General features: G+C 40.7%; 1 protein-coding gene across 4 annotated transcripts; it reads right to left on the bottom strand.

Moving 5' to 3' along the window:
* Nucleotides 1-1,517: 1,517 nt before the first annotated feature.
* mtmr9 (myotubularin related protein 9) lies at nt 1,518-22,247 on the bottom strand. Of its 4 annotated transcripts, XR_014602644.1 has the most exons (12): nt 22,199-22,247; nt 20,493-20,682; nt 17,248-17,356; nt 16,928-17,053; nt 16,196-16,369; nt 15,518-15,735; nt 13,467-13,628; nt 12,647-12,788; nt 11,975-12,195; nt 10,714-10,865; nt 1,673-3,285; nt 1,518-1,637 (listed from the first exon to the last, which is right to left on the bottom strand). XR_014602644.1 is itself a non-coding variant. In XM_084083329.1 (11 exons), exons 2-11 carry the CDS (start codon nt 20,672-20,674, stop codon nt 3,122-3,124), a joined length of 1,650 nt encoding a protein of 549 aa, XP_083939455.1. In that variant the 5' UTR covers nt 20,675-20,682; nt 22,199-22,247; the 3' UTR covers nt 1,518-3,121. The 4 variants fall into 4 exon arrangements, 3 of the variants coding, with proteins under 3 accessions (XP_083939455.1, XP_083939456.1, XP_083939457.1); XM_084083329.1 differs by having other exon boundaries at nt 1,518-3,285; XM_084083330.1 differs by having other exon boundaries at nt 1,518-3,285; nt 20,493-20,677; nt 22,199-22,240.
* Nucleotides 22,248-26,585: the final 4,338 nt, after the last annotated feature.

Raw genomic sequence — 26,585 nt, 5'->3', positions numbered from 1 at the left:
CGACACATATGCTGACCTGGCTTGGAATCGAACCTGGGGCAACCAGGGCTTCTGGCTCCCTAGGTGGGTTCACTAACCATTCAGCTATGGCCGCCCCAAGGACTTTGTGTTATCGTTTTAGGCTTAATGTCTGACTGTACCACGTGCTGTTTACATTTCTGACTAATAAAGTATTCAATCAATCAACAAAAAAGAAGTTTATGTGCCCACATAATCACGTCTGCTCGCTCATACATAAGTTACAATTACTATATCAGCATACATTAGTTTAATATAGAAGGTTGGATAAAGTAAGAGAATGGAATAAGGGTAACCGACTAACCGTATAGGAATAGATCAATGGTTCTAGAAACACATTTTGCTCTGGACCACTAACATATTTCAGGGCTTGATATATTTCATTGCATGTAGCATCGCACAACACATTATATCAAGCCCTTAACAGCCATACTTTAATTTCAAGCTTTTCCCCCAGCACCACACTGATTAATTAAAATATTTTTTATTTTTTATTTGATGGACTTGATTGGACTTGATAATGAAATATTATTTAAACTTATTTTAATACATTTAACAAAGGTACAATTTATTTACATTTTAAAACATATTCCCATTGACCACCTACAGACCTAATTATGTCATGGACCACTATTAGTCTGTGGACCATAGGTTGAGAAACAGTGCTATAAAGCATGAGTATTTGAGTTCTTATAACTATAATTAATTATACAGTGTTCAGAGCAGATTATAATGCATTCTGGAATGCATTATATACAATGACATGGGATGCATATCAAGTGTTACCAAAACACTAATATTAGCCCATATCCCCACCCAACACAACAGTGGTCCCAAGGTTGATTCTTAGTCAGGGTGGTGGTCCCTGGTTCACAATCAGTTGAAAACCCCTGCAGTAAGGCATTGCACAGATCAAGAAGAAGAAACTGTCAGGGAAGAGGTGACAAAGGCAAATTGTCCCCCAGGATTTTGCTGTGCAGGACTCATTTTTAAACATGAATCACTTTGGAGCAAGAACTTCAACTATGTAAGCTACAGAATAAAAAAATTATACATTGATTTAAAAGCATGAAAGCAGGAAAACTGTAGTTTACACACATATTCAGTAGTATAATAGTTATGAATGACAAAATTCAAGAGGTTAGGTATGGGAATGCTTACTTTAGATGCAAACATAATCCTGCTACAGTACACAAATTCTACATAGAGGTCTGTGCTATGTACACTCTCATGAACATTAGCCACATGAGATTCATAGCCGATGAGATATGTTGGCCATTTTATTACTGTGGTGCTTTCACATTCATAACAACTTTTATTTTTGGTCATGTTGGCTACAATAAATGGCATGGACTTAAAGAAACTATAGTGTTAAATACACAAGAAAATAACTTTATATTCTAGTATATAGTACCACATTATGTCATATATATACAGTAAATGAAATTTGTTTGGGAAAAAGGTGCCTTTGTTTTCAGATAACATTAATGTAAACAATAAAATAGCAGGTATTTATTTTGTTCGATCATACACTTAGACAAGATGATCTCAATTAAAGTAATAAAAAGAAGATAATTTTAGCGCACATATTTCTGGGCTCCTTCTCAGTTAATGACTGCCTTTTTCACACCTCAGCTTTCATATTCGTCAAAACATATTTTTTGTGAAAAAAAATATTTGACTTTCACCTTCTGTGTCCAGTTCCATATTTTTGAATGAATCATTTTCCCAGTTTTTAATTATAATTAGGCATTAGGGGGGATTAATTACAATAATGACATTAGGGGGGAAAAGGAGGACTATTCCCATGGCAGCTGCTGAACATTGTTTATACACGTACACTTTAGGGTCTCAAAAAATTGAAGCAGGGATGCTAAAAATATTTTGTAATATAATTTCTGTAATGTAAACATATGATCTAAAGTACTATCAAGATATTGCCTTTCAACAAGACTTCCTCCTTATCGTAATAGCACTTATCATCCCAACGTGTAGCAAAGTCACGCGTTCATGCCAGTACCGTATGGTGTATGTTGCCATAGTCACTCTGCAAAGCGTGTCTGCAAAGTGTGAGTTTACGGCGTCCTTATTGTAGGCATATCATTAGGCGAACACTTTCAAACATTTTCAAAAATAGCAGATCTACGTACACAAGATTTGCGACTCACTGTGAACTTGTAGATGGGCTATTTTCAAAACATTTTGAAAGCCGAAACAGTGGTTAAGTGGTTAACGATGTGAACATTCATGCAAACATGTCCTCTGAAGGTAGGCCGTGTTTAAAAACTGTCAAACAAAAATATTCAATTCATACGTAACATGACGTGCCACAGACTGCTGGCTTGCTCAAACTAGTGTTGTGGTAACAGCACTATGTTAATGCGTACACATACAGGTCTATGTGTAAATAGGAGGCATTAAAGCCTGAGTTATACTTAGTTGCACACCGAACATAGCTGATCTACAAGTTCACATTGTACACTGGCTATTTTCGGTGCTCGACACTGGGGGCTCAAAGAAGTATAAATCCGGCTTAATTGCGCACCCGAAAAACTGGATGAGGTCTAGTGTCTGTATCTCAACTGAATGTGTATGAGCATGCAGCCATGCGTGCTGAATGGGATATATTGTGTAAAAGGAGGGATTGTGTGACTTGTAGAGTCAATCTGAAAAAGGGTGCGTTTCTTTTGTTCCTGTCATCTATTCATGAAGCCTCAAGCATGTGACATTACCAGATTTTCACAAATGCATCCTCCTCCAATCACATGGCACAATTTCAACCCATTCAGTCATACCAGCTAGAGTAAGCACACGATGGTCTTAAAACAAGAATTTAGACATTAACTGGGGGAAAAAAGCTTGATGGAGAAAACGGACTTCGTCAAAACGTCCATACCAACCAAACCCGGGTACAGTTCCATAGAATGTTAAATCATGATTTACTGGTGGACACAATTATGCATTTCTGTTACCACACAGGGATGACCCTGAACAGAAACATTAGATAATTTCAGCGAAAGGGATATTTTCTGTTTTGTTTTGTTTCCTCTTTGTTATTCTCTTATTCTATACCTTTTTCAGGTTTCCATTTCCAGGTCAACCTCTAAGGCGTCTGCAGTAGAGGGTCCTCTGTTTCCAACTGGGCCAGTTGCCTACGCAGGCTGTTCACTTTGTTTTGCAACTCCTTGTTGTACTCAATGATGTGTATCATTTCCTCGTACGCTTCGTCCAGACACTTGGAGGACCGGTTCCAACGCAGGAACACTCCTGAAATGGAAGGAATTACCTCTAGTCACTTTTTTACCTCACTAGGTTTTCTCCATTTTTGTCATAATGTTGGACCATATATTGCATACAATGTAAAGAGGAACAATAATGAAACAGTTTCCATCATTTAGGGGTGAAACAGTTCAAACAAACTAACCGATTTAATAGGTCATAAAAATAATCGATGATGTTATAAAATTATCGATTCATAATCATGAATCATAAATGATTTTGCACATGTCATCATAGGTGAAAATAAAATAAAACTGAACGCACGAGACGTGAGCTTGTAGATTGGCTATCTTCCCCTTTTTTGCACGTCACCATTGTGAGATCAAGTATACTGTACAATAAAGCTAAAAAAAAAACACGCTTCTTGATTATTTGATTAATCAAAAAGTAATCGATACAATACTTGCTAAGAAAATAATCAATAGTTGCAGCCCTACTCTCATTGCATTTATTCTGTGCTGCAACTGAAAAGTACTGTATAGCTCAAGCATTCTCACAGCAAAAATGCTGAAAATATAATTACAGACACAGGGAGACAGACAAGTTTAACAGGTACCAATTCCAAATTCTTCTGGCTCTGTCTTGAGAGACTAGTGGGCTGGTCTCGTGAACTGATTGCATAACACCTTCCCTACAATGGCCGGCAGTATAGGGTGACTGGGGGTGGGTGGGAAGTGGCGAGGGTCTGGTTAGAGGAAGTACCGTATGTTACACACAACAGAGACATTAGATATGCTCTGCACAGAACGCACAACATAGGAGGTCACTTGCCATATATAGTTCAATAAGCCTTACGTTGATTTGCCCAGTTAAAGTTAACGGTTACTGAATCATAATATGGCAGTTAAATATTCTATATTTGGGCACCAACTTTTGGAATCATGTCTTTGAAAAGCAATTTAAATAATTTCCACTTTTTACACAACTAATACATTCCTGACTGTCTGGTATTTCAATGTTATAAATACATCAGTTGAATTATGTAAATGCGTATTTTGTTGTATATACTTGTATAACTCTGCATTCAAATTATATATGTATTAGGCCACAGGAAAATATGGGAAATACAAGCTAATAGTCACTGCCGAAATCTTGTATCTTAAATGAATGCCCTATGCAGTGTTGTGTTCTAGTTTTTTTCGGAAGGTATACGCTACGATACGATGAGCGTTGTCGTGGGTATACGCTCTCGCGTTTTCAATGGATGAAACAGTTTTTGAAGGTATACGGTAGCGACGAAAAAAAATCTCAAGGTATACGCCGTACACAGCATCTGACGGTAGAACACACCACTGGCCCTATGTTAGTTACATGACCAAAATAGGGATGCCATGGTGAAAGTGATTCAGTCTGTGTCTGAAGGTTTTATAAATATTTAACCAATAAAAAGTATTAACAAGACCTGGAACACAGTTACGGTTTTGGACATACACGGTTTCCGCCCGACAGTGACAATACTGAATGTAAGTTTGGTAGCACGTCTACAGAATTTAGTCAGAAAATTAAAATGAGCCTAGCTGCCGTATACACAAACATAACAGCTCTATCATAGTCAGCTGTCTGAAAGAATGGAGAAATGGAGAAACCTAGCCAGAGTGCAGCATTCGTGTCCTCAAGGTGACACACTGTATTCAGTGTGAAGCTGCTACTGTATATGCCACCACAGTCTAATATATTCTAACCAAGGCAGGCTAAATGTTTTGACGCACAGCAATTCCACTCTGTCCTGATGTGAATGGCATCCTCTGTGGAAGAGCACTACATTCCTGGCTCTACCGTCAGACACGTCTCATATGTTCCAACCCATATGGAATGTGGATGGGGGTCTCAGCCTATAGAGGCTATATAACTGCAGGGAGGGCCTCACAAAGGCACATTTGAACTTAATAACCCCTGAGTTGTCTTGACACTGAGCTGAAGCAAGAAATTGCAGTTGTTTTTTTTTCTTAGGAATTCCCACAGGAAAGTTCTCAAAAATGTCTAATAGGCAATAAATGACATGACTCCATACGTCTTTGAAAGTAACTTGTTTCCCAAAGAAAGGCTTCAATATATATCGCCACATTGCAGGTGTTTTGTCAGTATCTACACAGCACAAGGACGCAGGTCACCATCAAAGCGGAGATGACGACGTGCGACGCACACAGCCGTCCATCATTCTTTAATAACTTGTTTAAAAACAACCAAACTGAGTGAGCAAATGATCAAGTTGATATGAGGAGAAATTATAGCTACAGGCAGAAGAAAAGCAGCACCAAAACGCATTCATTCCATTTGATCTGAACACAACATGCAATTATTTGCATGTTGTGCGTGTTTATACAAAGCAATTGCTGCTGCTACGCGTGTTAAGAGGTGATGGAAACAAACGGAGTGTAGGCTATGCCTAGTTGCGTGTGGGCACACCGAAAATATCTGATATACAAGCTCTCCTAAATCACTCATTCTGAAAGTAAACCATAATACAGATTGTGTTGACAGTCATTTCACATGCATCCAAACTCGTATGAGTCTCGCTTTGAGACAAAAAAAAATAATTTGCCCTGGCACCAAAGCATTCTACTCTAGTGATGGGTCGTTCATGATCGATTCGTTCAAAATAACTAGTTCATTGCCGTGAAAGTGAACGAGCTCGTTCATGCTATCGTTCATGCCCCGCATCCCCTCCCCCTGCACACAGGACGGGAGGGCGGGCTGTACGCGCGACGTAATAATAACGCTCCCGCGATGTTGTTTTTCACTAGAAAATAGCGTGAACCTGAACGAATAATTTGAATGAATCATTGCCGTGAACGTGAACTAAATCGTTCGTTCACTGAAATTAACGTTTTTTTCCACCACTATTCTACTGAATGCTGAGACTAGACGGGGTTTGGGTTGTGCATCTGATGGGATGTGAAGTGCCAACTGCTGAATATTATTTTCCTTAAGTAGCTACCCTACCAACAACTAATCTGCGAGCTAGGCTACAACAGCGGTATTGAGTACTACAGTAGTAGCACTGTATGGACCATAGTATGGGAACGAATGCAATTGCAAGTGCACGCCAGTGCATGTGCGATTGTGTGTGCGTGTGATCCAGTGGGGAAAAAAACTCCCGGAACACTGTGGTGCCACGTGAAGCGAACAATGCAGCCCTGCTGACGAACACATTTTATTAGAAGTTCTAATGTTGCTTGCTGCACAGTGTACACAATAGACATCGGACTGTGCTGATTTGCTATGGTCCTGCCAAATGATACGATATAATAATTCATCCATTCATTCATTCAATCATTTGACATTTCTTATAGCAATCACAGTAATACCCACCAGAGGTGGGGCTATTCAAATACAGTAAGTGACTGTTTCCTGTTACAGAACACTTAGACTGAAGAAGCCCTGGTGGGCGAATGTTTGTTAAATAAATCACACTTTTGAGTGTGGACCAATATACCAAGGCCTAGCAAAGTGTGGGATATAAAACAGTCAACCATGTTCAAGTTTTATGGCTTCACCCAAACCCTTGCTTTGAAACGTCTTTAAATCAAGGCAATAACAGAACAAACTAGAATCAAATACCACCGAAGTAGAAAAAGCGGCATTCCAAAATAAAGGATGCAAGACTGTCTCATATACATTTATTGGGAACGCTTACGAGTTTCGACCTCAGCCTTCCTCAGAGCAGATTTAAAAAGGGAGAGAACAAACTAGAGTTTTGAATATAGTTTGGAAACTTAAATTCATTTTTCAATATAATAATTATGTTTTTGTCACCTGCAGAAAAATAAAAAATAAAAGCACAAATACTGGCATGGGGTTCACATATCATCCTTTGTCACTTTATCTCCTGTATTAGTCCATCCTTTCACAGTCTAGTGGAGTAGTGCACCAGAGGATAATATTAGTATTTATGTGACGGTAAACTGGCAATCGTCCGGGGGCTACTCTCGTCGCCTGCTAACGTCATGGGTGTTCAGGTGACAGTGTGACCCCCCGTGCCCTATAATAAGACAGCCGTTCAGGCCAGGACAGCGTCTGCATGCCACTTGAGGAATGGTTAGAATGAAGAGGCACTGAAAAATAGCAGGGGGTAAAGTGGTCACATGAGCTGTATGGCAATTTATGTAATGTGTTTTGCATGGTAGACATATGGAGGTAGATTCCTGCCACTGATTAATCTGAATAATGTTGAGGGTTTTATTCGTAGCTCAAATGCCAAATTTCTTTTAATTACCAGCCAAATATATTGTATTATTGAATTATTATCACATTAGGGTACTCTACTAGAGACTAGAGGGATCTACAGTAGGGCTATGTCCTCTCTGGATAGAAGGCTGCTGGCTATACTGTGTCATTATGTCACCATAGAGATTCTTCCTGTGCAAGTCGATTTTGCAACGTGCCAGCAAAGCAGGCTTCCCTTGTTTGCATAGTTTGTTTCTTTGGGGCAGAGAATGCACTTTGCATGACCAATTTAATGTATTTCAGCCACTCCAGCTGCACTTAATCCCTGGATCCTCCCACCTCACTAGCAATGCATTATTTTCTCCTAAATTACTCATTCTGAAAGTAAATCATTAACCCAGTAATCCAGCTGGGGACCGAGGACCTGGAATGGCTCCAGGGTGGTATAAATGGTGGGTGGACGGACCTGGGGTCTTAAATGGTTTACCACACACTTTATGGCTGTAATCTTGACATTTGCAGCCAGTCATAACAACCTTTTAAACATATGCTGATCACTGAGCAGCTTATGGAAAGCCTGCATTTTACTTAAAATAGGACTACTTGGGTCTATATAGCGATGAGCAAACAATGTTTGCTTTGAGTAGGCAAGCATCACTCTTCACACCATAAGTGATGTCTTGGTATCATCCAACTAGCATCATGAGGCAAGAAATTGTACAATTTAACAAGATCAATGCTGCCCCCCTCTGGTGAAACTATAGAATGGCTATATAAAATACATACTGTAGTAGGTACTGATAAAAAAAAAAAAAAAAAAAAAATAGGCGATCTACAAGCACACAACGATCTTGTAGATTGGCTATTTTCGGTGCACGCACTGGCACTCAACTAAGAATAAATCAGGCTTTAACTGGTTACCGCATCGGCTGCAGGCTTTGAGTGGCCATAAAGGACCGAGATAAAGTGTTTGGGGTTGTTTTTGTTGAATGTGACACAATTTGCACTGTACACTGGTCTTGCACTATGGGTAATTGTATCTACGTTTCACAAGCTACTTTGGCTTCAATTAATTAGTAATAATAAAAAACTGACATACAAAACAAAACTGGCAAATGTGATTGACAAAGTTTTTTTTTGCTAAACTTGAGATCACACTTGCGATTCATAACTGTACCCATACTTAAGTAATGTGTTTTAATACCTTTGCTCCCACAGCACAAGATTCTGATGGGACACGATGCGCTACACTCTGAAAGTGTAAATCTTTACACTTTCAGAGTTAAATTAACACTAGGGATTTTGCAGTGTAGAGATGGACATTCCAGTTTAGGGGAGGCACTTGTAACACAATGGCCACAGTTACATGGACCATCATGTATTCATTCCGAATGAATTCATTCCGAATGAACTCATTCTGAATAGAGGAATCTGATCCACTCACCTGTTTACATGGGACCTGAATAAAAGTATTCCTCGTTTACATGACCAAAGCATTCATTCAGAATATGACATGCGCAAAGTGGTTCCCGCCTACGCCCGGGCATGGACCAGGGGCCACTACCCGGAGCAGAGCTTCCCCTGGTGGGCATGGGAGGAGGCAATAGCCCCCTTGTGCCTCCGCGGCAGAGAGAGAGAGAGAGAGAGAGAGAGAGAGAGAGAGAGAGAGAGAGAGAGAGAGAGAGAGAGAGAGAGAGAGAGAGAGAGAGAGAGAGAGAGAGAGAGAGAGAGAGAGAGAGAGAGAGAGAGAGAGAGAGAGAGAGAGAGAGAGAGAGAGAGAGAGAGAGAGAGAGAGAGAGAGAGAGAGAGAGAGAGAGAGAGAGAGAGAGAGAGAGAGAGAGAGAGAGAGAGAGAGAGAGAAACACTACAACAGTCTATGAAGCAAGGCACGCTCATTTATGGCAAAAGTACAAAAGTATTGGCATCAAAATATACTTAGAAAGTATAAGCTACTCATTATGCCGAGTGTCACGTTTTCTTGTATTATTATGAAAAAGCTTTGAAACATGCTGTAACTCATTCACTGTGACGAAAACCCTCTTTCTGCGCCGAGTAGCGCGCGGTGCGCACACAGGGTCTGTCCATAGAGGTATAATATAACGGGTCTGTCGCCCTAAAACACAATCGCCCCGGGTCAAAATCCAGCCACCATGGAGCAGCCGTGGATGGCCCGCTCAAAAGGTGCGTGGGGCGGGGTGTTTTGGGACGACCGTTCCGGCTGCCCATGTAATGAATTGATGAAGTAAAACTCATCTGTTTTCGCTGCAGTTGCGCCCTAATAATGTTGTTTTCATTTATTTTTGTTCACGTATGCTATTAAAATAATGCAGCTATTGCAGTATTGGGCCTTAACATGCGATTAAAAATGTATATGTATTTGGCCCCTCATATATAAAATAAATAAAAATAATAAAATAAAATCTGATTTAAAATTGAAACTTGCATGCTGATCAATGCGTTTCTGCGTTTACGTGTGGACAGGGATTTTTTTTTAAATCTTTGTCATGTGGCCAGGGATTCTTTTTAAAAACTGAGGACTAAAATACCTGTTTAGAAAAAGATCCATATAAGTGTAGCCTAGGCCAGCAATCCTCGGAGCGTCCGTTCTCCTGGACAAGTCTGGGCTTAACCATTACAGGCTTATTAAATGACGCTATTAGAATCATTAATTTTATCCCGCAGGAGCGAGCGCTTCTCAGCACCAACCATGGCCGAATTAGAGATTTGATAGGTCATTTTTGGACAATTCTGACAGCCCTACTAAGCACGGACATGCGCAAAGGAATGCATGTATTCCAAACAGACAGGAGCGTTTGGAATAAAGTGTTTACATGGTCAATTCCGATTGATTTAACCCGATTCAAACGGTCTATACTACCCCTCCTATTCCGAATGAAAATACATTCGGGTCAGACTGCAATGGAATATTCTATTCCAATTGGGGTGTTTACATGAGCAAATCTATTCGGAATGAATTCATCCATTCATTCATTCATTCCGAATAGAAGTGTATTCATTCCGAATACAACTGTCCATGTAACAGCAGCCAATGTGTTACTTGGCAAGTCCTTGACATTACTCTATCATGGTGGTTCTCAAGGTGGGGCCCAGGGACCCTCAGGTTTCCTTGACGGGGTTCCAAATGGACCCTTACAGGTGTGTAAGTCTGAGAGTTCTGAGAGCCCTTGAAATCAAAACATTTTAAGAACCACTGGTCTATCACACAAGCACAACAGAGCAGATTCTCACCTTCCCAAAGCAGCAGGCTCTGAGGGGACACAGAGGGCCAGATCACCAGACTGTTGGCCTCGTACAGCGGGTTGGACAGACGTTCCAGCTCCTGGGGTCGATTCACCCACGACCAAAGAGAGACAGTCTTTTCAGGAAGACACAGCTTGGCCCTGGAGAAAGAGGAGTGCGTAGGTTGTAGCTTTAACCAGAGGGCTAGAACTGGACTGAAGTGCAGCAGCTGCAAGGCCACTCACAGGGTCAACGGTTTGACCAGTAGGGACAATCTGTGTTTTACACCTGGTTTTTACTTTAGTCGTACGATGGCGTCCTGTGCCGAGAATGTATCTGCTATTTTGGGCGCAGGACACCAACATGCAACAGAATATAAATCAGGTTTGAAATCCGTGCTCTCTCCTCCCTCAACAGCTCCCTACACAGTGCATGTGTGCAACACGCTGCTCAAAAAGCCATGAGTAAAATACTTAGCCTGGTATGGCCAGACTAATATCACTGCGTAGATGTTAGTCTGGAATCTCTGTGTGGAACCTGCATTTCCGCGGGGCAAATTCAAAAAATGCATCTGGTGATAAACCTGTCCTGCATGTTGAGCCCTGATTGGTCCCTCACAACTTCGGAGGGAGAGCAATCCAATCTCTATTGAGAGGGGCCAGACCTAATGTGCCAAGGGCAATTAGTTTTTTCAATGGCAGATTTTTCTGGAACCAGGCTATAAAATACTGGGGTTATAATTGACAACTCCAAATGTGTGAGACTGCATAAATGTCTAAAGCATGGCGGAGATGAAAAAGAACATACGCACAGTAAAATACCATGAGAAATATAATAAAAAGCATGTGCATGGGGTGTAATTCCCCTCTTGTACAAAAGCATTATCTTACTAAAACATTCTAATAAAAACATATGGGCCATACTGTGGACTAATGCAATTTTACACTGATAGTTAGAAAATATATTGTGCGATGTAATGCCTTGCACTTGCGTGCAAGACATGAACACATTACCATATTATTAGAAATGTGTTTAGTGCATACAGTTAGTCATAACAGAGAGACAGGAAGGGTGGACAGAGAGCAGGGGAGTGACAAACAGTAAACAGTCCCGCCAGCCGGGTGTCGAACCGGGGACATGCTGAAGAAGACATTTTACACACGTGCGGTATGGATTGGAATATGGTATGTTTATGTCGGACCTAAAAAAAACACATCCCAGAAACTCTAATGTGCATAATTAGTCACAAGCAGAACCGACTGTGACAAACCTCTCAGCTGCACTGTTGCCCATGAACGTGCCAAACTGGGAGGCATAGGCGTGCTCAAAAAGCTGCACCAGGAAGTGCTCGCTGAATTCAAAGGAGCACGGGAACTGCCGCAGAATCTGCCACACGCAGTCCAGGAAGAACAGGAAGACAGGGGCCTCCAGGCGAGGCTTGCTGTTGGAGTAGGCTGACTGGGCACAGCGCTGCTGGAACGGGTGGCCTGCCTACGTGGGAGGTCAGAGACATGGGAAGGAAGATAAACAGGATGGGTGGGATCCAAATCCATCTTAGAAGAGGGGTGCTTATCTGAGATCAGCGACATGTATGCAGTTGTAATACCTGACCACTGATCCTACGTCAACATACTTTTCATAGAAGGTGTATGTGCATGAGCAATTCGCCCTCTCTTTGAAATCAGAGTTGTGCCTAAGTCATAATCCCTGGCCCATTGTGCTCCTTTTTGGGCAGAAATACCAGTTACCTCCCCTGCAGCAACTACTGTAGTGTAGGTGTAAATACAGATGCATTGTCAGACTTCTGGCTAAAGACAGAAGAATGATATACAGCATCTTCCGAGTTCTTAAAAGTCCCAGCAATCAATGCCGTTTCAATAATGTCAAAACCTAAAACCTATTTCTTGACTGAGCCTGGACTTTAATATTAAGAAGAGCTCACCTGGAGCCACTCTCTTTCCACTAAGGCTTGGAAACCCCTGATGGTTCTACAGGCTGGATCCAGGATGATTTGGGCCAGAGAGGTCACCTGCAGACTGGAGTCGATTCCCTCTGTGCCATGGACCAGCACTGATGCTCCCTCCCTGAGACACAACACACACATACACAATCTGTTACAGTGTCACCTCCCTTTCTCACACACATGCACGCACACGTGCACACACACACGTCCGTCCGTCCGTCCGTCCGTCCGTCTCTCTCTCTCTCTCTCGCCACATTATAGACAAAAACATCATGTGCAATTGTTTTCTCTGATGATTTAACAATCAAAACTATTTTGACATGTTTAAATCTTCATCAATGACATTGAACCTTTTTCAATGTAGTGAGTCCCACAGGTGATCTTTAAACTGGGTCTCCAATAAAATGTTGTGGTGGCACATAGACCCAGGTGACCCAGTAAACATTGAGCGTGTTTTTCTATGATTTCAACACAGATTTGTTGTTTGTACAATTTAGCGTAATTTAGCTAAAACATAGGTTGTCCAGGTCCCCTGGAAACATTTGGATGGGTAAACACAGCTGAAGGTAATGATATGTCTCTGTGTGCCAACATAGACAGCTCATGCTAGCATGTAGAAACTCCTAAATGAAACACACACAATTGACAATAAAGTTATTACCTTTCGCTGCGTTTACCTGTCAAAATGGCTGCTGGGAAAAGGGTCTATAGACCATATTGACATGGCAGACTTTAGCTCTTACTTCATACCTGAGGTGGGTGGGAAACAAGAACAATAACATAAACTAGCAGTGCTGACCTGTCAATGCACTGTGCAGCCAGGCAAGCAGTAGTGAGGATCTCCTTGACATGGGTCTGCCAGTTGGAGGCCTCCAGTTTGCTCAGCCAGCGGTCCATGCTGTGGGACTGGTCGTTGCAAGCCTCCACCAGCTTAATAAGGCTCTCCTGGAGGACGTTAGATCTGAAAAAGATTGAATGAGTAGAGCTAAAGGGAGAGGCACTGTGGCAGCGGGGTGTGGTTTATTGGAAGCTGCACGTGGAGAGCCACAGGGTGGCACTCCAGTGCAGCAGTTAACATAATGTAATTAATAGGGCTGATTCGCTGTGAGTCTTTAAAAGACAGAGTCTAATCTGATTTCAGAAATGTCCATGTAAAAGCAAAAAAAACTTTAGAATAAACCAGTTAACACGGCTTGATTTCTGCTGGAGAAACCCAAATATTTGACCATGTACTAATGTGCAAAAACAACCCAGTTAGGAAAAGTACAACAACTACCCCCAGTCCTTACTTTTGCACACACATCCAACATCTGCAGATACTATAGATCCATGTAAATAAACACATTTCCATAGGCTCAGATCAAATGCTTGTTGGACTAACTAATCAATCATTCACAAAACTGAAGTCGTTGCCAAGGTTGCGAAGTGAAACAACGCTAGAGATAAAAATAGCTTCACAATCTATCAGAAGGCTGATAATGATATCAGATCAGAAGGAAATCTGATTATTGTCCAAACTGCACATACACTGGAGTTTTAGAGTAATCATTCAAACACAAAACAATAAAATCCTGCCAGGCTCAACCAGATTACAGAGTAATCTGTTTTTTGTATGCCTTTAAATGTATTATTGTAGTATCATTATGATTTGGACCAAATTGTCATCTGATATTAACTCTAAAAGCATCACTACAGTAGTAGTGAGGAACATTAAAGCTACAATCTGTAAGTTTTAGGTCTGTTGTCTTCCCTAATTGCAAAGATGTCCGAACTACAAAGATGGAGGCGCATCTAGTGACCAATATTAGAACAATTATTGTTCTAAATGACACCAGGGTCAAATTTATCAATTGGAAGAGTAGGGAGACCACCTCCAACCACTGAGGCAGATGTGCTAGTTATATTGTTTTAACATACTGTACCATACAGATTGGTTAAAATAATGTTTTATTTGTTCAAATTAGTCCCGAATGTAGCTTTAACGGGCAGCAGGTTGTTACTGTCGTTCTTTTAAACTGAATGACGCAGCAGCGTCAAGTGAGCCACTAATGGAAATCAGACTTCCTGCAGCTCACTTCAAAATAAGTCCACCCGTGGTGGCACATATACAGTACATCTCAAGGTTTTTTTGAGAAATGACATATTATTATAATGAAAAAAACTAAATATAGATCTTATTAGGAATAGGTTATGTTTAGTTTTTTTCCCCCCACAATAGAGCCTATTAAAAATGCATATTTGTACTCATTCAGGACAGTGAAAGATGGCATATAGGTCGGACAAAAATGTGTCACTCCACTTGCAGCTGACAACAAACCCCATCCCACTACCACAGGCACATGATGTCCAACATTGCTTACTGGAGAGAATGTATATTTAAAACTTTGCTGACTCATCTTCAGAAAACCGCAGAGTGTGGGGTTGGGAGTATTTTTTTTTAGCATACTATATAGCATCCTCTCCTATTAGGAAAGGCAGAAAATATGTCCTCAAGGACAAATAAAGAAGAGGCTAAATTAAAAACTTTAAAAAAGGCAAAGTGACGCTCTTTCTTTTCAAGACTTAGTTCAAATATAAAGCAGATTATAAATATATTTGTGACATTTGTCTTATGATTGTGATAAATATAAATATACATGTACAAGACAGCAGAAGTTAATTATACTGTAAATGTAAGCATTAACCTATATATAGTATACTTTGTCATATGACGAACAATGACAAAAGCCAATCTACAAGCTCACGATACATCCTATCGAGCTTGTACATCTGCTACTTTAGTCGTTTGTGAAAACGTTCCCAAAATAGGGAATGCGTTACTGTGGCTAAATCTAGTAGTGCCTGTCCCACCTCTCGATGGACTTGTGAATCCTCCTCCACTGGGGGTAGTTGGCCTCAGACTCGAACCCCCCACCACGAGCCTTGGCCTGCTGGGCCACATTGATGGTACGCGTGTCAATGACGTAGCCACGCTTGCCCGGTCTCAGGGTGGCGTTGATGAGCTTCTCATCCTCCTTGCAGCGTCGGCCATTAGTGCCAGTCAGAGGTTGGCCTGATCGCATCATCACCTGTGGGGAGGGGTCGCACCCAACCAATTTTCAAGAAAGGTGATTGGACAGGAGAGGAACAAGAAAAATATTTTTAAAAAGTATTTTTTAAATTTAAAGTCATGAGATAATTGTGCTTAACCACTTTCAATCTGGCGTCCCTATTTCAGGCATTTCATTATTGCCAAAACTTTTCTCTATTTCCGTTTTTTTAAGCAATTTCGCAATGGGGGGCTGCAGCCAGGAGCTATGGCTATTTCGGGGTCCTTGGCATATAAAAAGGTTTGGGTTCCCCTGTCCTATACTATTACAGAGAAGAATAAATAAACGCTTGCACACCGAGGGCTCCAATGTGACAGATGCTTTATTGCACCAAAAAAAAGCTGTGACGTTTCGATCACAAAGCTCTTCCTCAGACAGTCTTAAAACACTATTACAAACACATTTATTTCCAGCTCCTAATCGTCCGTGATGCTCTCACCATTCCATTCTTCTTGTGATAGTAGCTGAGTACTGGGAAGCGCCCGCCTTGACGAAAGGTTGCGACTTTCCTCAACGCTTCGTCGTCGATGTCTTTGGGCACCGCCACTAGTGGGGGGTACGATGGACACACGCCGAAGTCCTTGTTGACCTCGCTCAGCCGCCACTCATCTGTCTGAGAGGGGAGGGACCAGGTTAACTTAACCCATTAAGACCTGGAACTGTGTCATTTTTTATATTTGAGCTAAAAAAGCATTATTTTACACTTTGGGCTATTGAAAAATAGCTGATATACAAGCTCATAGCGCGGCACCGAGTGCCGCGCTATGAGCTTGTAGATCTGCTATTTTTGAACATTTGCGAAAATGTGTGCAAATCTTTGAATATATATATTTTTAAAGCGAACATTTTTAACTCAAATCTTTGCTTCTGGGGGTCCCTGGAACAAAATATTTTGATGGGGGTCCGCGGCCAAATACATATAATTGTGGGGGTCCTTGACATGAAAAAGATAGAGCACCACTGATCTATATCAGTACATCCGTTTTTCAGAATACTGTTGGGATTTAGGAGACATGTAGAATCGGCTTCAGGTCTCAATGGGTTAAAGCCGCAATCTGGATGTTCCATGTCCTAACTGGGATTCCATTTGGTTACAAATGGGTCAATTAACACTGAGGACGTTGTGCACGTATAGCTTATGCACCGTTAATATCTTTGATTCAGTTCATACCATGGACTCCAAATCTTTGAAGGCATCCTCTGGAAGGAATGAGTTCCAGCCGTCTTCTATGACCTCAAACATGGGCCGGTAGAAGAATGGGTACATCAGGGAGACTGAATCAAGGGTTGATAGAGCCTAAAGAACCGTAAGCACACCTCTATTGTTATCTCAAACAAATAATTGTATACAAGGGGGAACGACATTCAGAATTGTCACAGACTTAACATTTTGGGGTAATCAATCGTTCAAGAAGATATTGCATGTGCGTACTAGTCTGATATACAGTACATACAGTAGGATGATGGTAAAATAAATGATCTGTTTCTTACCTCAATAGAGCTGGCAATATTGAGGCACTCCTCCATACCAGGAATGTCTAACTGGATCACCCGTAGATCTTTACATTTCACTATAATGGTACCAAGAGAGCCCACGAACCTGTAAAACATGATGAAGATTAGGTACCAACTGTAAGTGCAAATAAATGTTCTCTCGAGGTCTTTGACCCAAAGTTTTCTGGAGGACTTTGAGGTCTGCGTCGCAATTCTACGTTTCTGCCATTCCAGAGTAAAAAAATACCACCTACAGTAAAGGACATGACGAATAAACAATATAAATATGTGTCGGTGTATATTTCTCATCAATCTATTCATATACATCAGGAGTTTTCAACAGGTGGTCCGCGAAGGTACCATATGTGGTCCCTGACCATGCATTCAGTAATGTAGGAAAGTGAAGATTCTTTTTATTTTGGAGAAACTTAGTAACTTAGTATTTGAGGACAGGGGAATTAAAGACATTATCATCATTATCAGTGGTCATTTGAGGAAGCTTATGCTTCAATTCCAATAGTACTTCAAGCTTAACTACTTCAAAAGAGGATCAGCTCATTGCCATGTCCACAGACTCTGTCAAGAGGCAAATTATATGAAACACTTGTGAAGTTCTGGAGGAGTTGTCAGACAGAATTCTCAGCAAAAAACAAATATTTTACCTTTTGTATATCACTGTGGAAGTGGTATTTCCACACTGGTATACCTGAAAAATATGTACAGGGCCAGGTTGGAGCCAGAAAATGGCATTAGACGACTGACTCCCTGTCCACCACTATAGCCAAGAAGAGACAGACATGGACCACCTGTAATCAACTAACGGTATCAACTAAATAGTTGAGACCTGGTGACCTAAGATGACACATCAATGTTGTCATTTATAAAATGACACATCAATGTTGTCATTTATTTTACTGGGAAGTCGGAGGTCAAGAAGTTCCACAGAAAAGGGAGTTAGAATCTCAAGAAGGGGAAGTATTGTGCAACGAATTATACCAGTAAGACTCCCTAATCGGGAGATAAGCGACCGTAGGTCACATGTATACAGAAGAGGGCTGTAACGGCGATTGGTTCCTAGTTGTGTGGGCAATGGTGTGCAGGCAAGAGCTGTTGGTGTGTGTGTGTGTGGTGTGGGAGAGAGAGTGTGTTTATAGGGGAAAGGAGGGATTGTTTGTGGGGGGCAAGCCCCCGAGTTACGGCATTTTATGTGAGCTGCAGTGGCAGGGGGTCCTCCACTGGGGGCGCCACCACTTTTGCATCCGTTCTGGAGCACCAGGAGTGGGTGGTCCCCGGGAATGCCCCGTGAGCAGCCCCGTTGGGGTGGTCATTTGGTAATTTGTCCACATGTGCTCATTTTTTACACTTGGGGGTCCCCGAGGCAGCTGGGGGTCCCTGGAGCTCCGGGGGTCCTTGGAGGGTGTAGTTTGGCAGGTAAGGAGTGTGTGTGCAAAATGTGGCATGGATCGGGGCAATGGGTGCGGAGATATGAGCAGGGCAAAAGTGTGACGTGTGTGACGGAGTGACGGACGGACACCTGGAGCAGCTTTCTGTAGTAAGTGCGACCTACGGTCGCAATCAAGCCCTTAACAGTCAATATTTAATTTGAAGCTTTTCCCCCCACACTACGCATATTAAATCAAATACTTTCTTAAATTTGATGGACTTATGAAGTATTATTTAAACATATATTATCCAACTATAATTAAAGGTAGGGTAAGTGATTTGCTTTTGTTAAAATAAGTGTTAAATAGCTCTATATTCTGATAGTACTCATTGCTATAGTGTGTTTGTTCTGTAAAAGGAGTCTCCCATGTCTCTCCAGCTCTTTATTAAACAGAAAATGCATTTTTAGTGGCTTAAACTTTGTCACCTACCTGAAACTTTACTATATTCTGTTTACTAAAGAGATGGAGAGACCCCTGTGACCAAACAAACACTCTGTGTGTGCAATGATTACTATCAGAATATAGTACTTTGACCTTTTTAACAAAAAGAAAAAACTCACTTACCCTACCTTAAGTTAACCTCTGTCTGTCTGTCTGTCTGTACACGTTTTTCTCCTCAGTGGGTTAGTTTTTCTCCTCAGTGGGTTGAGCAATTGATCTGAACTTGCACACGGGCAATAATCATTACCATGTGCAGACACTCAGGAATGATATTTTTCACTTTTCACAAATTCAAGCTGTTTATTAGCGTTTTTTGGAAACTCTGTTTAACTCCCCCCCCCCCCAACACAACAGTGGTCCCCAGGTTGATTCTTAGTCAGTGTGGTGGTCCCTGGTTCACAATCAGTTTAAAACCCCTGATATACATAGTTGATGCCTCATTCATACAGGTTGCTGCTTTTATTCGCTATGAAAAATGACTTTGCTTTATCGCGGCGTAATGTTAGTGTTATGTGTGAATATATTACTCATGACACAATAGCGTACTTTAAAAAACATATATTCAGTCTTAAGTAGTTGCACATACAAAAGCTTAATTATGGTGCTATAATGCTGCATCAAGCACAATGTGTTCTTTTGGCATGCACACAGGGTATTAATACAGCTATTAATACACTCTGCCTTAACCACTCCCCTCTCATGTGCCTGCAGCACCATGGACAGGCACAGCTAAGGGTCAGAGAGGCCTAGAACACTGAACCAACAGCCATCAAGAAAGACACAGTACTGCAGGTCTTCACAATATGAAAGATGGCCACATCTAATCATCATCACACACATTTCAATTTATATTTCATTATCATTGGCCACACAACCAAAGTTCTCGCAGATCAGAATATTGCTATATATTTAAATCCCTGATTCCACTCCAAAACTAAGTAAAAACTACTGTACACAGGCAGGCTAAGGTAGTAGACTAGGCAGCTTAACCCATTAAAACCATAAAGGCATCTGTGTCAACATCAGATTTTCTCTCTCTCTCTCTCTCTCTGAAACATGACATACATACATACATACATACATACATACATACATACATACATACATACATACATACATACATACATACATACATACATACATATATAGCACATTGGTTCTCAAAGTGGGGTCTGGGGACCTTTGGCTATTAAAAAATAGCAGACTCATAGCGCTTGTAGATCTGCTATTTTTATATATACAGTATGTTTTTTTACACAAAAGTTTTTAACTCAAATCTTTGCTTCTGGGGGTCCTTGGAACAAAGTATTTTGAGATGGGGTGGGTCTCAGGTTGGGTTAATAAGCTGAAGCTCACCTCTTCTCTATGGAGTCGATATTAGAGTGAAGCAGCCATAGCTCTTCTGTGTTGTCCTGTCTGGAGGACAGAATGAGGTGGTGGCCCGTCAAGCATAAGGTCCCCTCCACTGTAGGCATGAAAGGCCGATGGAGGACAACACCGTCCACCCTTGGTGTCTTTATTAGCTCTGCAAACTCCATGACCTGAGCTAAAGGACGTGGTGAAGGACACCGCAGATATGAATAGGGGAATGAAACAGGTAAAACTTCCTTCTTCCGAATACGCTCTGTGCATAACTGTAGTCCCAGGTTTCCAGGCGGTGGCATAACAGTTTCCTGTTTTGGTTCATTTTCTCATAGCGTTTGACTGGGCAGCAGATTTGAACCGGAAACACATATGAAGGTCAGCTGCCATGTGTGTTTCCAGTTCAGTTCTGCTGCCGAGCCAAAATAAACAAACCTACAGACAGACAGTATGGGGAAATGAACCAGAACAGGAAACGGTATGCCACGGTGCCACCTCCTGGAAACCTGGGACTACAGTTATACACAGTTATACACACACACACACACACACACACACACACACACACACACACACACACACACACACACACACACACACACACACACACACACAGACACACACTATTAATAATTATTCTACAGTGCAGAAGTTTCCTGTCCCCCTCAAATATACCATTGATTGATTGAATACTTGATTAGCAGTTGCAACAACAAAAAAAGCAGTTCAAATACAAGGTAAGCTAAGAGGATTTTAAACCCAAGAAAGCCTATGGCTTGTTTCCATTGGGGTCCTTTGTTCTCAATTCATCGAAACATTTAATGAGACAAATATACACCACTATGCAAAATATCACATAAACTGTTAGAAAACAGAAGCAAAAATATGTACAGTAAACAGTTCAAAAGCTAAATTATGTGAAAATACCACAATCACACAAGTGATTGTGGTATCAAGTCACATTTTGATATCAAATGTGTTTGTCAGTAGTTTGTCCTCATCTGTATGTAGACTGCATTTACATTATCTAAAAGCCAAAAGCTGAACATGCTGAAATTTCTGTATGTTTTACTACAATTCCAGCAATGTAGCAATATGAGTGTGGTTTTCTTTTGCACATGTATTCCTTCCAGTAGTAAATACATATAATGTAATATGGTAAATACTATAACACCACAGTTAAACAATGACGTGAAAAGGTCCAGGTGCTTCAATAGCCTCTAACAGACTCGATTTTGACATTTGTAAAGAAAGAATTAATTATACAAATGTCAGGATCGATAAAAGATAATAAAAACAATCAATATTTAGTCTCTGTTGAGGCTAGTGCCTAAATGACTGGAGAAGCGCTGTTAGCTATAGTGCTAGTTGGCGTTTATTCCCATCGATGCCCATTACAGTCGATTAATGACAACAAAGGTTTCTAGAACCTGCCTGAACATAATTAACATGCATAACACTGTATCACAATATCTACTGCAACATTTAGCTTCATTCAGTCAAGTAAAGCGCCTACGCTACCTTGCTAGTTGTGATTAGACAAAGAGTCTCCGTGCCATTTCCTATATACAAGTATACCTTATTATGTACCATTAGAACACCTTTTGACGTTAATTGGTAATTTACCAAAAATGTCACATGTCAAATAATGGACCTAAGTTACCATGGAGGTTTAATAATAATAATAGAAGGTCAATTACCTGACAGAAGAACCTCTTCGTCGCAGTTGTTGGGCTAGCCTGTGGTCGGTGCTCTCACAAAAACATACCGACTGGAACAGTTTGAATTGTGAAATTGGTTCCGCGTTCCGACCAAGGAAAAATGTGGTGAGCTCCAAATAAATCTGTACTGCACGTATATTATGTATTTCATAGCCCTAGAATGGCTGTGATATTACATACATGTATTCCAAATACACCATATATCGGTCCTATCCCTGCCCGGTTTGCAGACTGATCTCAGCGGTATAAAAATATAGTTTCATATATATTTGAAGGTTTTGGCAGAAAACGTGTGTTTAGTCAAATATCTCCACTTTTCCACGGGCTGCACACGGACAACATTCTCTTCCCCCTATGGGGCCGAAATGATTGCTGCACATTAAATCTTCCTTTGGGGAGTAGGCCTACATTGGTATGGGGCCTCTATGTATGGGGCACACAATTGACAGGTGATTAATGACCTTCAAAACTGCCCTAAAGATACACCTTCAGGAGGCTGCAATTCGAAAATGGCCCCTGTCTAAGTCTCTCTAAGTCTCTATTTTGTTAAAAGGTTAAAGCACTATATTCTGATAGTAGGCTACTCATTGCTATAGAGTGTTTGTTCAGTAACAGGAGTCTCCCCGTCTCTCCAGCTCTTTAATAAACAGAAAATACATTTTCCAGTAGGTGTCAAAATCTCAGCCAATCAGGAGAAAGTACCCATTTTTAAGCTTCATTTTTATAGTGTTCCAGTTCCAATTTTGCCTGCTCATTTCTTAGTGTCATCACTTCCAATTTCACTTGTTTAATCTATGTCCTGATTGAGTTCTCTATCCGGATTGGATAAAATTGGAAATTAAACTGAAACTGAAACGAAAATGCATTTTCTGTTTTATAAAGAGCTGGAGAGACAAGGAGACTCCTTTTACTGAACAAACACTCTATAACAATGAGTACTATCAGAATATAGAGCTATTTAACACTTATTTTAACCAAAGAAAATCACTTACCCTACCTTTAATTTATGACTTCCAGAAGATATTCTTGTGCAGATCTGGTGTGTGTGTGTGTATATATATATATATATATATGTAACCTATATGTATATATATGGACATATCGCTAGGCCTGTCACAATTATTACATAATCGTCTAATTGCAATTATTTGAGATCTTCTCCAACATTATGTCCCCTCCCGTTCCCTCAGGTCCAGGGAAGCCAACCTCCCCGAGGTCCCCAAGACCATTTACCATACTTGGGGTCATAGGGTTTTCTCTGTTGTTGTTGCTGCTCCCTCTCTCTGGAATGCACTCCCCAACCATATTAAAGATTAATTAAAATAGATTACATTTTTAATGCATTAAGTCCATAAATGAATCACTCATTTTGACCACACACGCGCACACACACGTGCCACACATATTTTGATATACATTGATATTCAGAATGGCTGGCAGACTTTTCTTTATTCAAATATGGAATTCTTAGATGGCACTATACCGTAGAATGATGGTATTCTTGCAAATTCACTTAAACATCACTACATGTTATTTTGTTACTAGTCTTGTCTTTCGTGTGAGTGTGTGTGTGTGTGTGTGTGTGTGTGTGTGTGTGTGTGTGTGTGTGTGTGTGTGTGTGTGTGTGTGTGTGTGTGTGTGTGTGTGTGTGTGTGTGTGTGTGTGTGTGTGTGTGTGTGTGTGTGTGTGTGTGTGTGTGTGTGTGTGTGTGTGTGCGCGCGCGCAGCTTTGACTGTGTAAGGCATGTGCGTGTGTGTTGTGGATATCTGTATGTTTGAGTATGATGTATTATAATTCACTTTCAGATTTGCTTCAGTTGCAGGCTGTCTGAGCAACAGGATGGATGGTTTGCTCAAGACCTTCCAGTCCACATAATGAAGAATGCCAAAGAGATGCTGGAGCTCAAGTGAATGTGAAACCCTGCATTGTTTTACAAACCAAATAACTGGTCTTCTTCTGTGGAAAAGATGCTTTGCAAGATTTTTTTTTACCCCAGTTTGTGAAATAGATGACTTGAAGCAAAAGAACTTTCAAAGCAAAGACATGATACAGGAGCCTATATGTTTTATTCAAAAAATGGCCCAGACAGATGTACCACTATATAGGAGATTATTTACTTTAAATTGTGATCATAGAAATAATAAAAACCTCAGCAATAAAATAAAAATCAAATAAGCTTTTATGCCAGCAGTATGGGTGAAAAATGTTTAAAGAGATACAAAGCTATCAACCAAATTTAGCTTATACTATATATCAGATTTTAATGGGCTTTGAGTAAATGCACTCAATGACTGCATCTTCCTTATACAGTGCATCCTACAATTCATTTAAAGCATATCAAAAGACATCTTCCATAGTCAACAAACCTGCCCCAGTAATAAGAACTCCTCATGACATATTATAGCTTTTCATTTATAAAAGTTGGATGATTGCTTGTTATGTTATGGAGACTGACAATTCATACCAATTATTCCCCCACAGGAAGTAGATTATGGTGGAATGGGAAATATATATATATATATATATATTAAGCTATTACTTTGTTGGGCTGTTTCTTAATTCATGAAGACACATGAGGGAATCTCCTGCATCCAGATACGTCCCTCCCTACTGTATACCTCAGCTTTAGTGAACTGCATGTGCTTCAAATCCTATCCCCAACGGGAAAACAGTGAATGCATGAAGGTTCCCTGAAGATTCGCCAACGATTACATCCTTTGCATTATTAATTGCATGCCATGTGTGGGCTGCTACGAACCCTGGATGCCTGTGCCATATTCTACAATATTTGCCATCACTAACCAATTCCTATTTTGGGCATGCATTACAGCCAAAACATTTACATTTTTGTATTTTCTTAAAATAAATGATTTAGAAAATAACAGATCTATATTGTCTATAGCATCATGATGAGCTGTGAGCTTTGTAGATCGACTAAACAAAGTACATACTGGACTTTAAGTGGTACTTTCCTGTGGTTCAGGGAAAAGAGTCTTGGAGAGTTAACTTGGCATACAAGTGTGTGTGGATATTCTTACGTGTAAACAAAAATGTCTTGGTCAGAACTATTATAGAAATATTTAGTTCCATTCAGGTGAAGTTTTTAGATCATTTATTAGGAAGATTTCAGCAGCGAGACAGCATACAGATCATGATCTCGTCTTAAACAAGCTCAGGGCTTAATGAGTCTTCCAGTTTAGTAGACCTTGTATTGTGAATTTGTACTTCCATGTACTGTTGTTCTCATGTCTTACTAAATAAAGTACATCAATCAATCAATCACAAACACACACACACACACACACACACACACACACACACACACACACACACACACACACACACACACACACACACACACACACACACACACACACACACACACACACACACACACACACACTCACTCACTCACTCACTCACTCACTCACTCACTCACTCACTCACTCACTCACTCACTCACTCACTCACTCACTCACTCACTCACTCTCACACACACACACACACACACACACACACACACACACACACACACACACACACACACACACACACACACACACACACACACACACACACACACACACACAAACACACACACACACACACACACACACACACACACACACACACACACACACACACACACAGGCCTAGTGTTTGTTTGTGCATGCTTCCTTCTTGTTCTCACGTAATTTGGTTATACCCCTCTGTTGCCTTGAGCAGCCCATTGTGACAAACTTGTTTCGTAGAAAGTGCTTTATAAATAGATGTGAATTGATGTTATTGATGAGAGACATGCAACACTAGGCTGCTGCAGTCTGCCATCCCCACATTAGAGCTGAGTGTAGGCCTCTCATAATTACTACATAATCACCTGACCACAATTATTTGAGATAATCACATTTATTTTGCATAATTGTCAGAATCGTTTCCATTCACTGTATAAATTCATGTGTTTTGAGCTTATAGACAGGCTATGCCCATGCCCTGGATGTAATTTATGTTTACAAAACCTAAAGCCAAACAGAAATGTATTTTTTGTGTATATGTGCAATGTCCGATGCGTTGTATGACATTGACAATTAATCGTCAAGTAAAATGTCGTAATCGTGACAACCCTATAGCTGAGTGTAGAGGGCCTTGTGGAGTCCTGACAGCCAGGAAGATAAGAGGGATTGACACATGATTGACATGATGTTTTTATCTTGTGACAGTCATCTCTCACACCATGCGCCTTTTCATGTGTTCTTCGAAGATATGTGTCCTGCAGGGATAGCTATGTTAGCTATGTTCTCCAAATCAAATATATCCCATAATAGTTGTAGGCTATATTTTGTCAAAATGAAATAACATGCCTGCATAC

This window comes from Gymnoscopelus microlampas (genome assembly GCF_963454915.1).
Source record: "Gymnoscopelus microlampas genome assembly, chromosome: 16".
Classification (NCBI taxonomy): domain Eukaryota; kingdom Metazoa; phylum Chordata; class Actinopteri; order Myctophiformes; family Myctophidae; genus Gymnoscopelus; species Gymnoscopelus microlampas.
Note: the sequence above shows the minus strand (reverse complement) of the source record. Positions and strands in the feature narration are given on the sequence as shown.

Coding starts and splice junctions, on each gene's coding strand:
- mtmr9 (XM_084083329.1), bottom strand. CDS start 20,674: ATGGAGTTTGCAGAGCTAATAAAGACACCAAGGGTGGACGGTGTTGTC. Junction 12,196..12,646: donor TGGAAAGAGAGTGGCTCCAG/GTGAGCTCTTCT, acceptor CCTCCCACGTAG/GCAGGCCACCCGTTCCAGCA. Junction 10,866..11,974: donor GGCAACAGTGCAGCTGAGAG/GTTTGTCACAGT, acceptor CTCTTTCTCCAG/GGCCAAGCTGTGTCTTCCTG.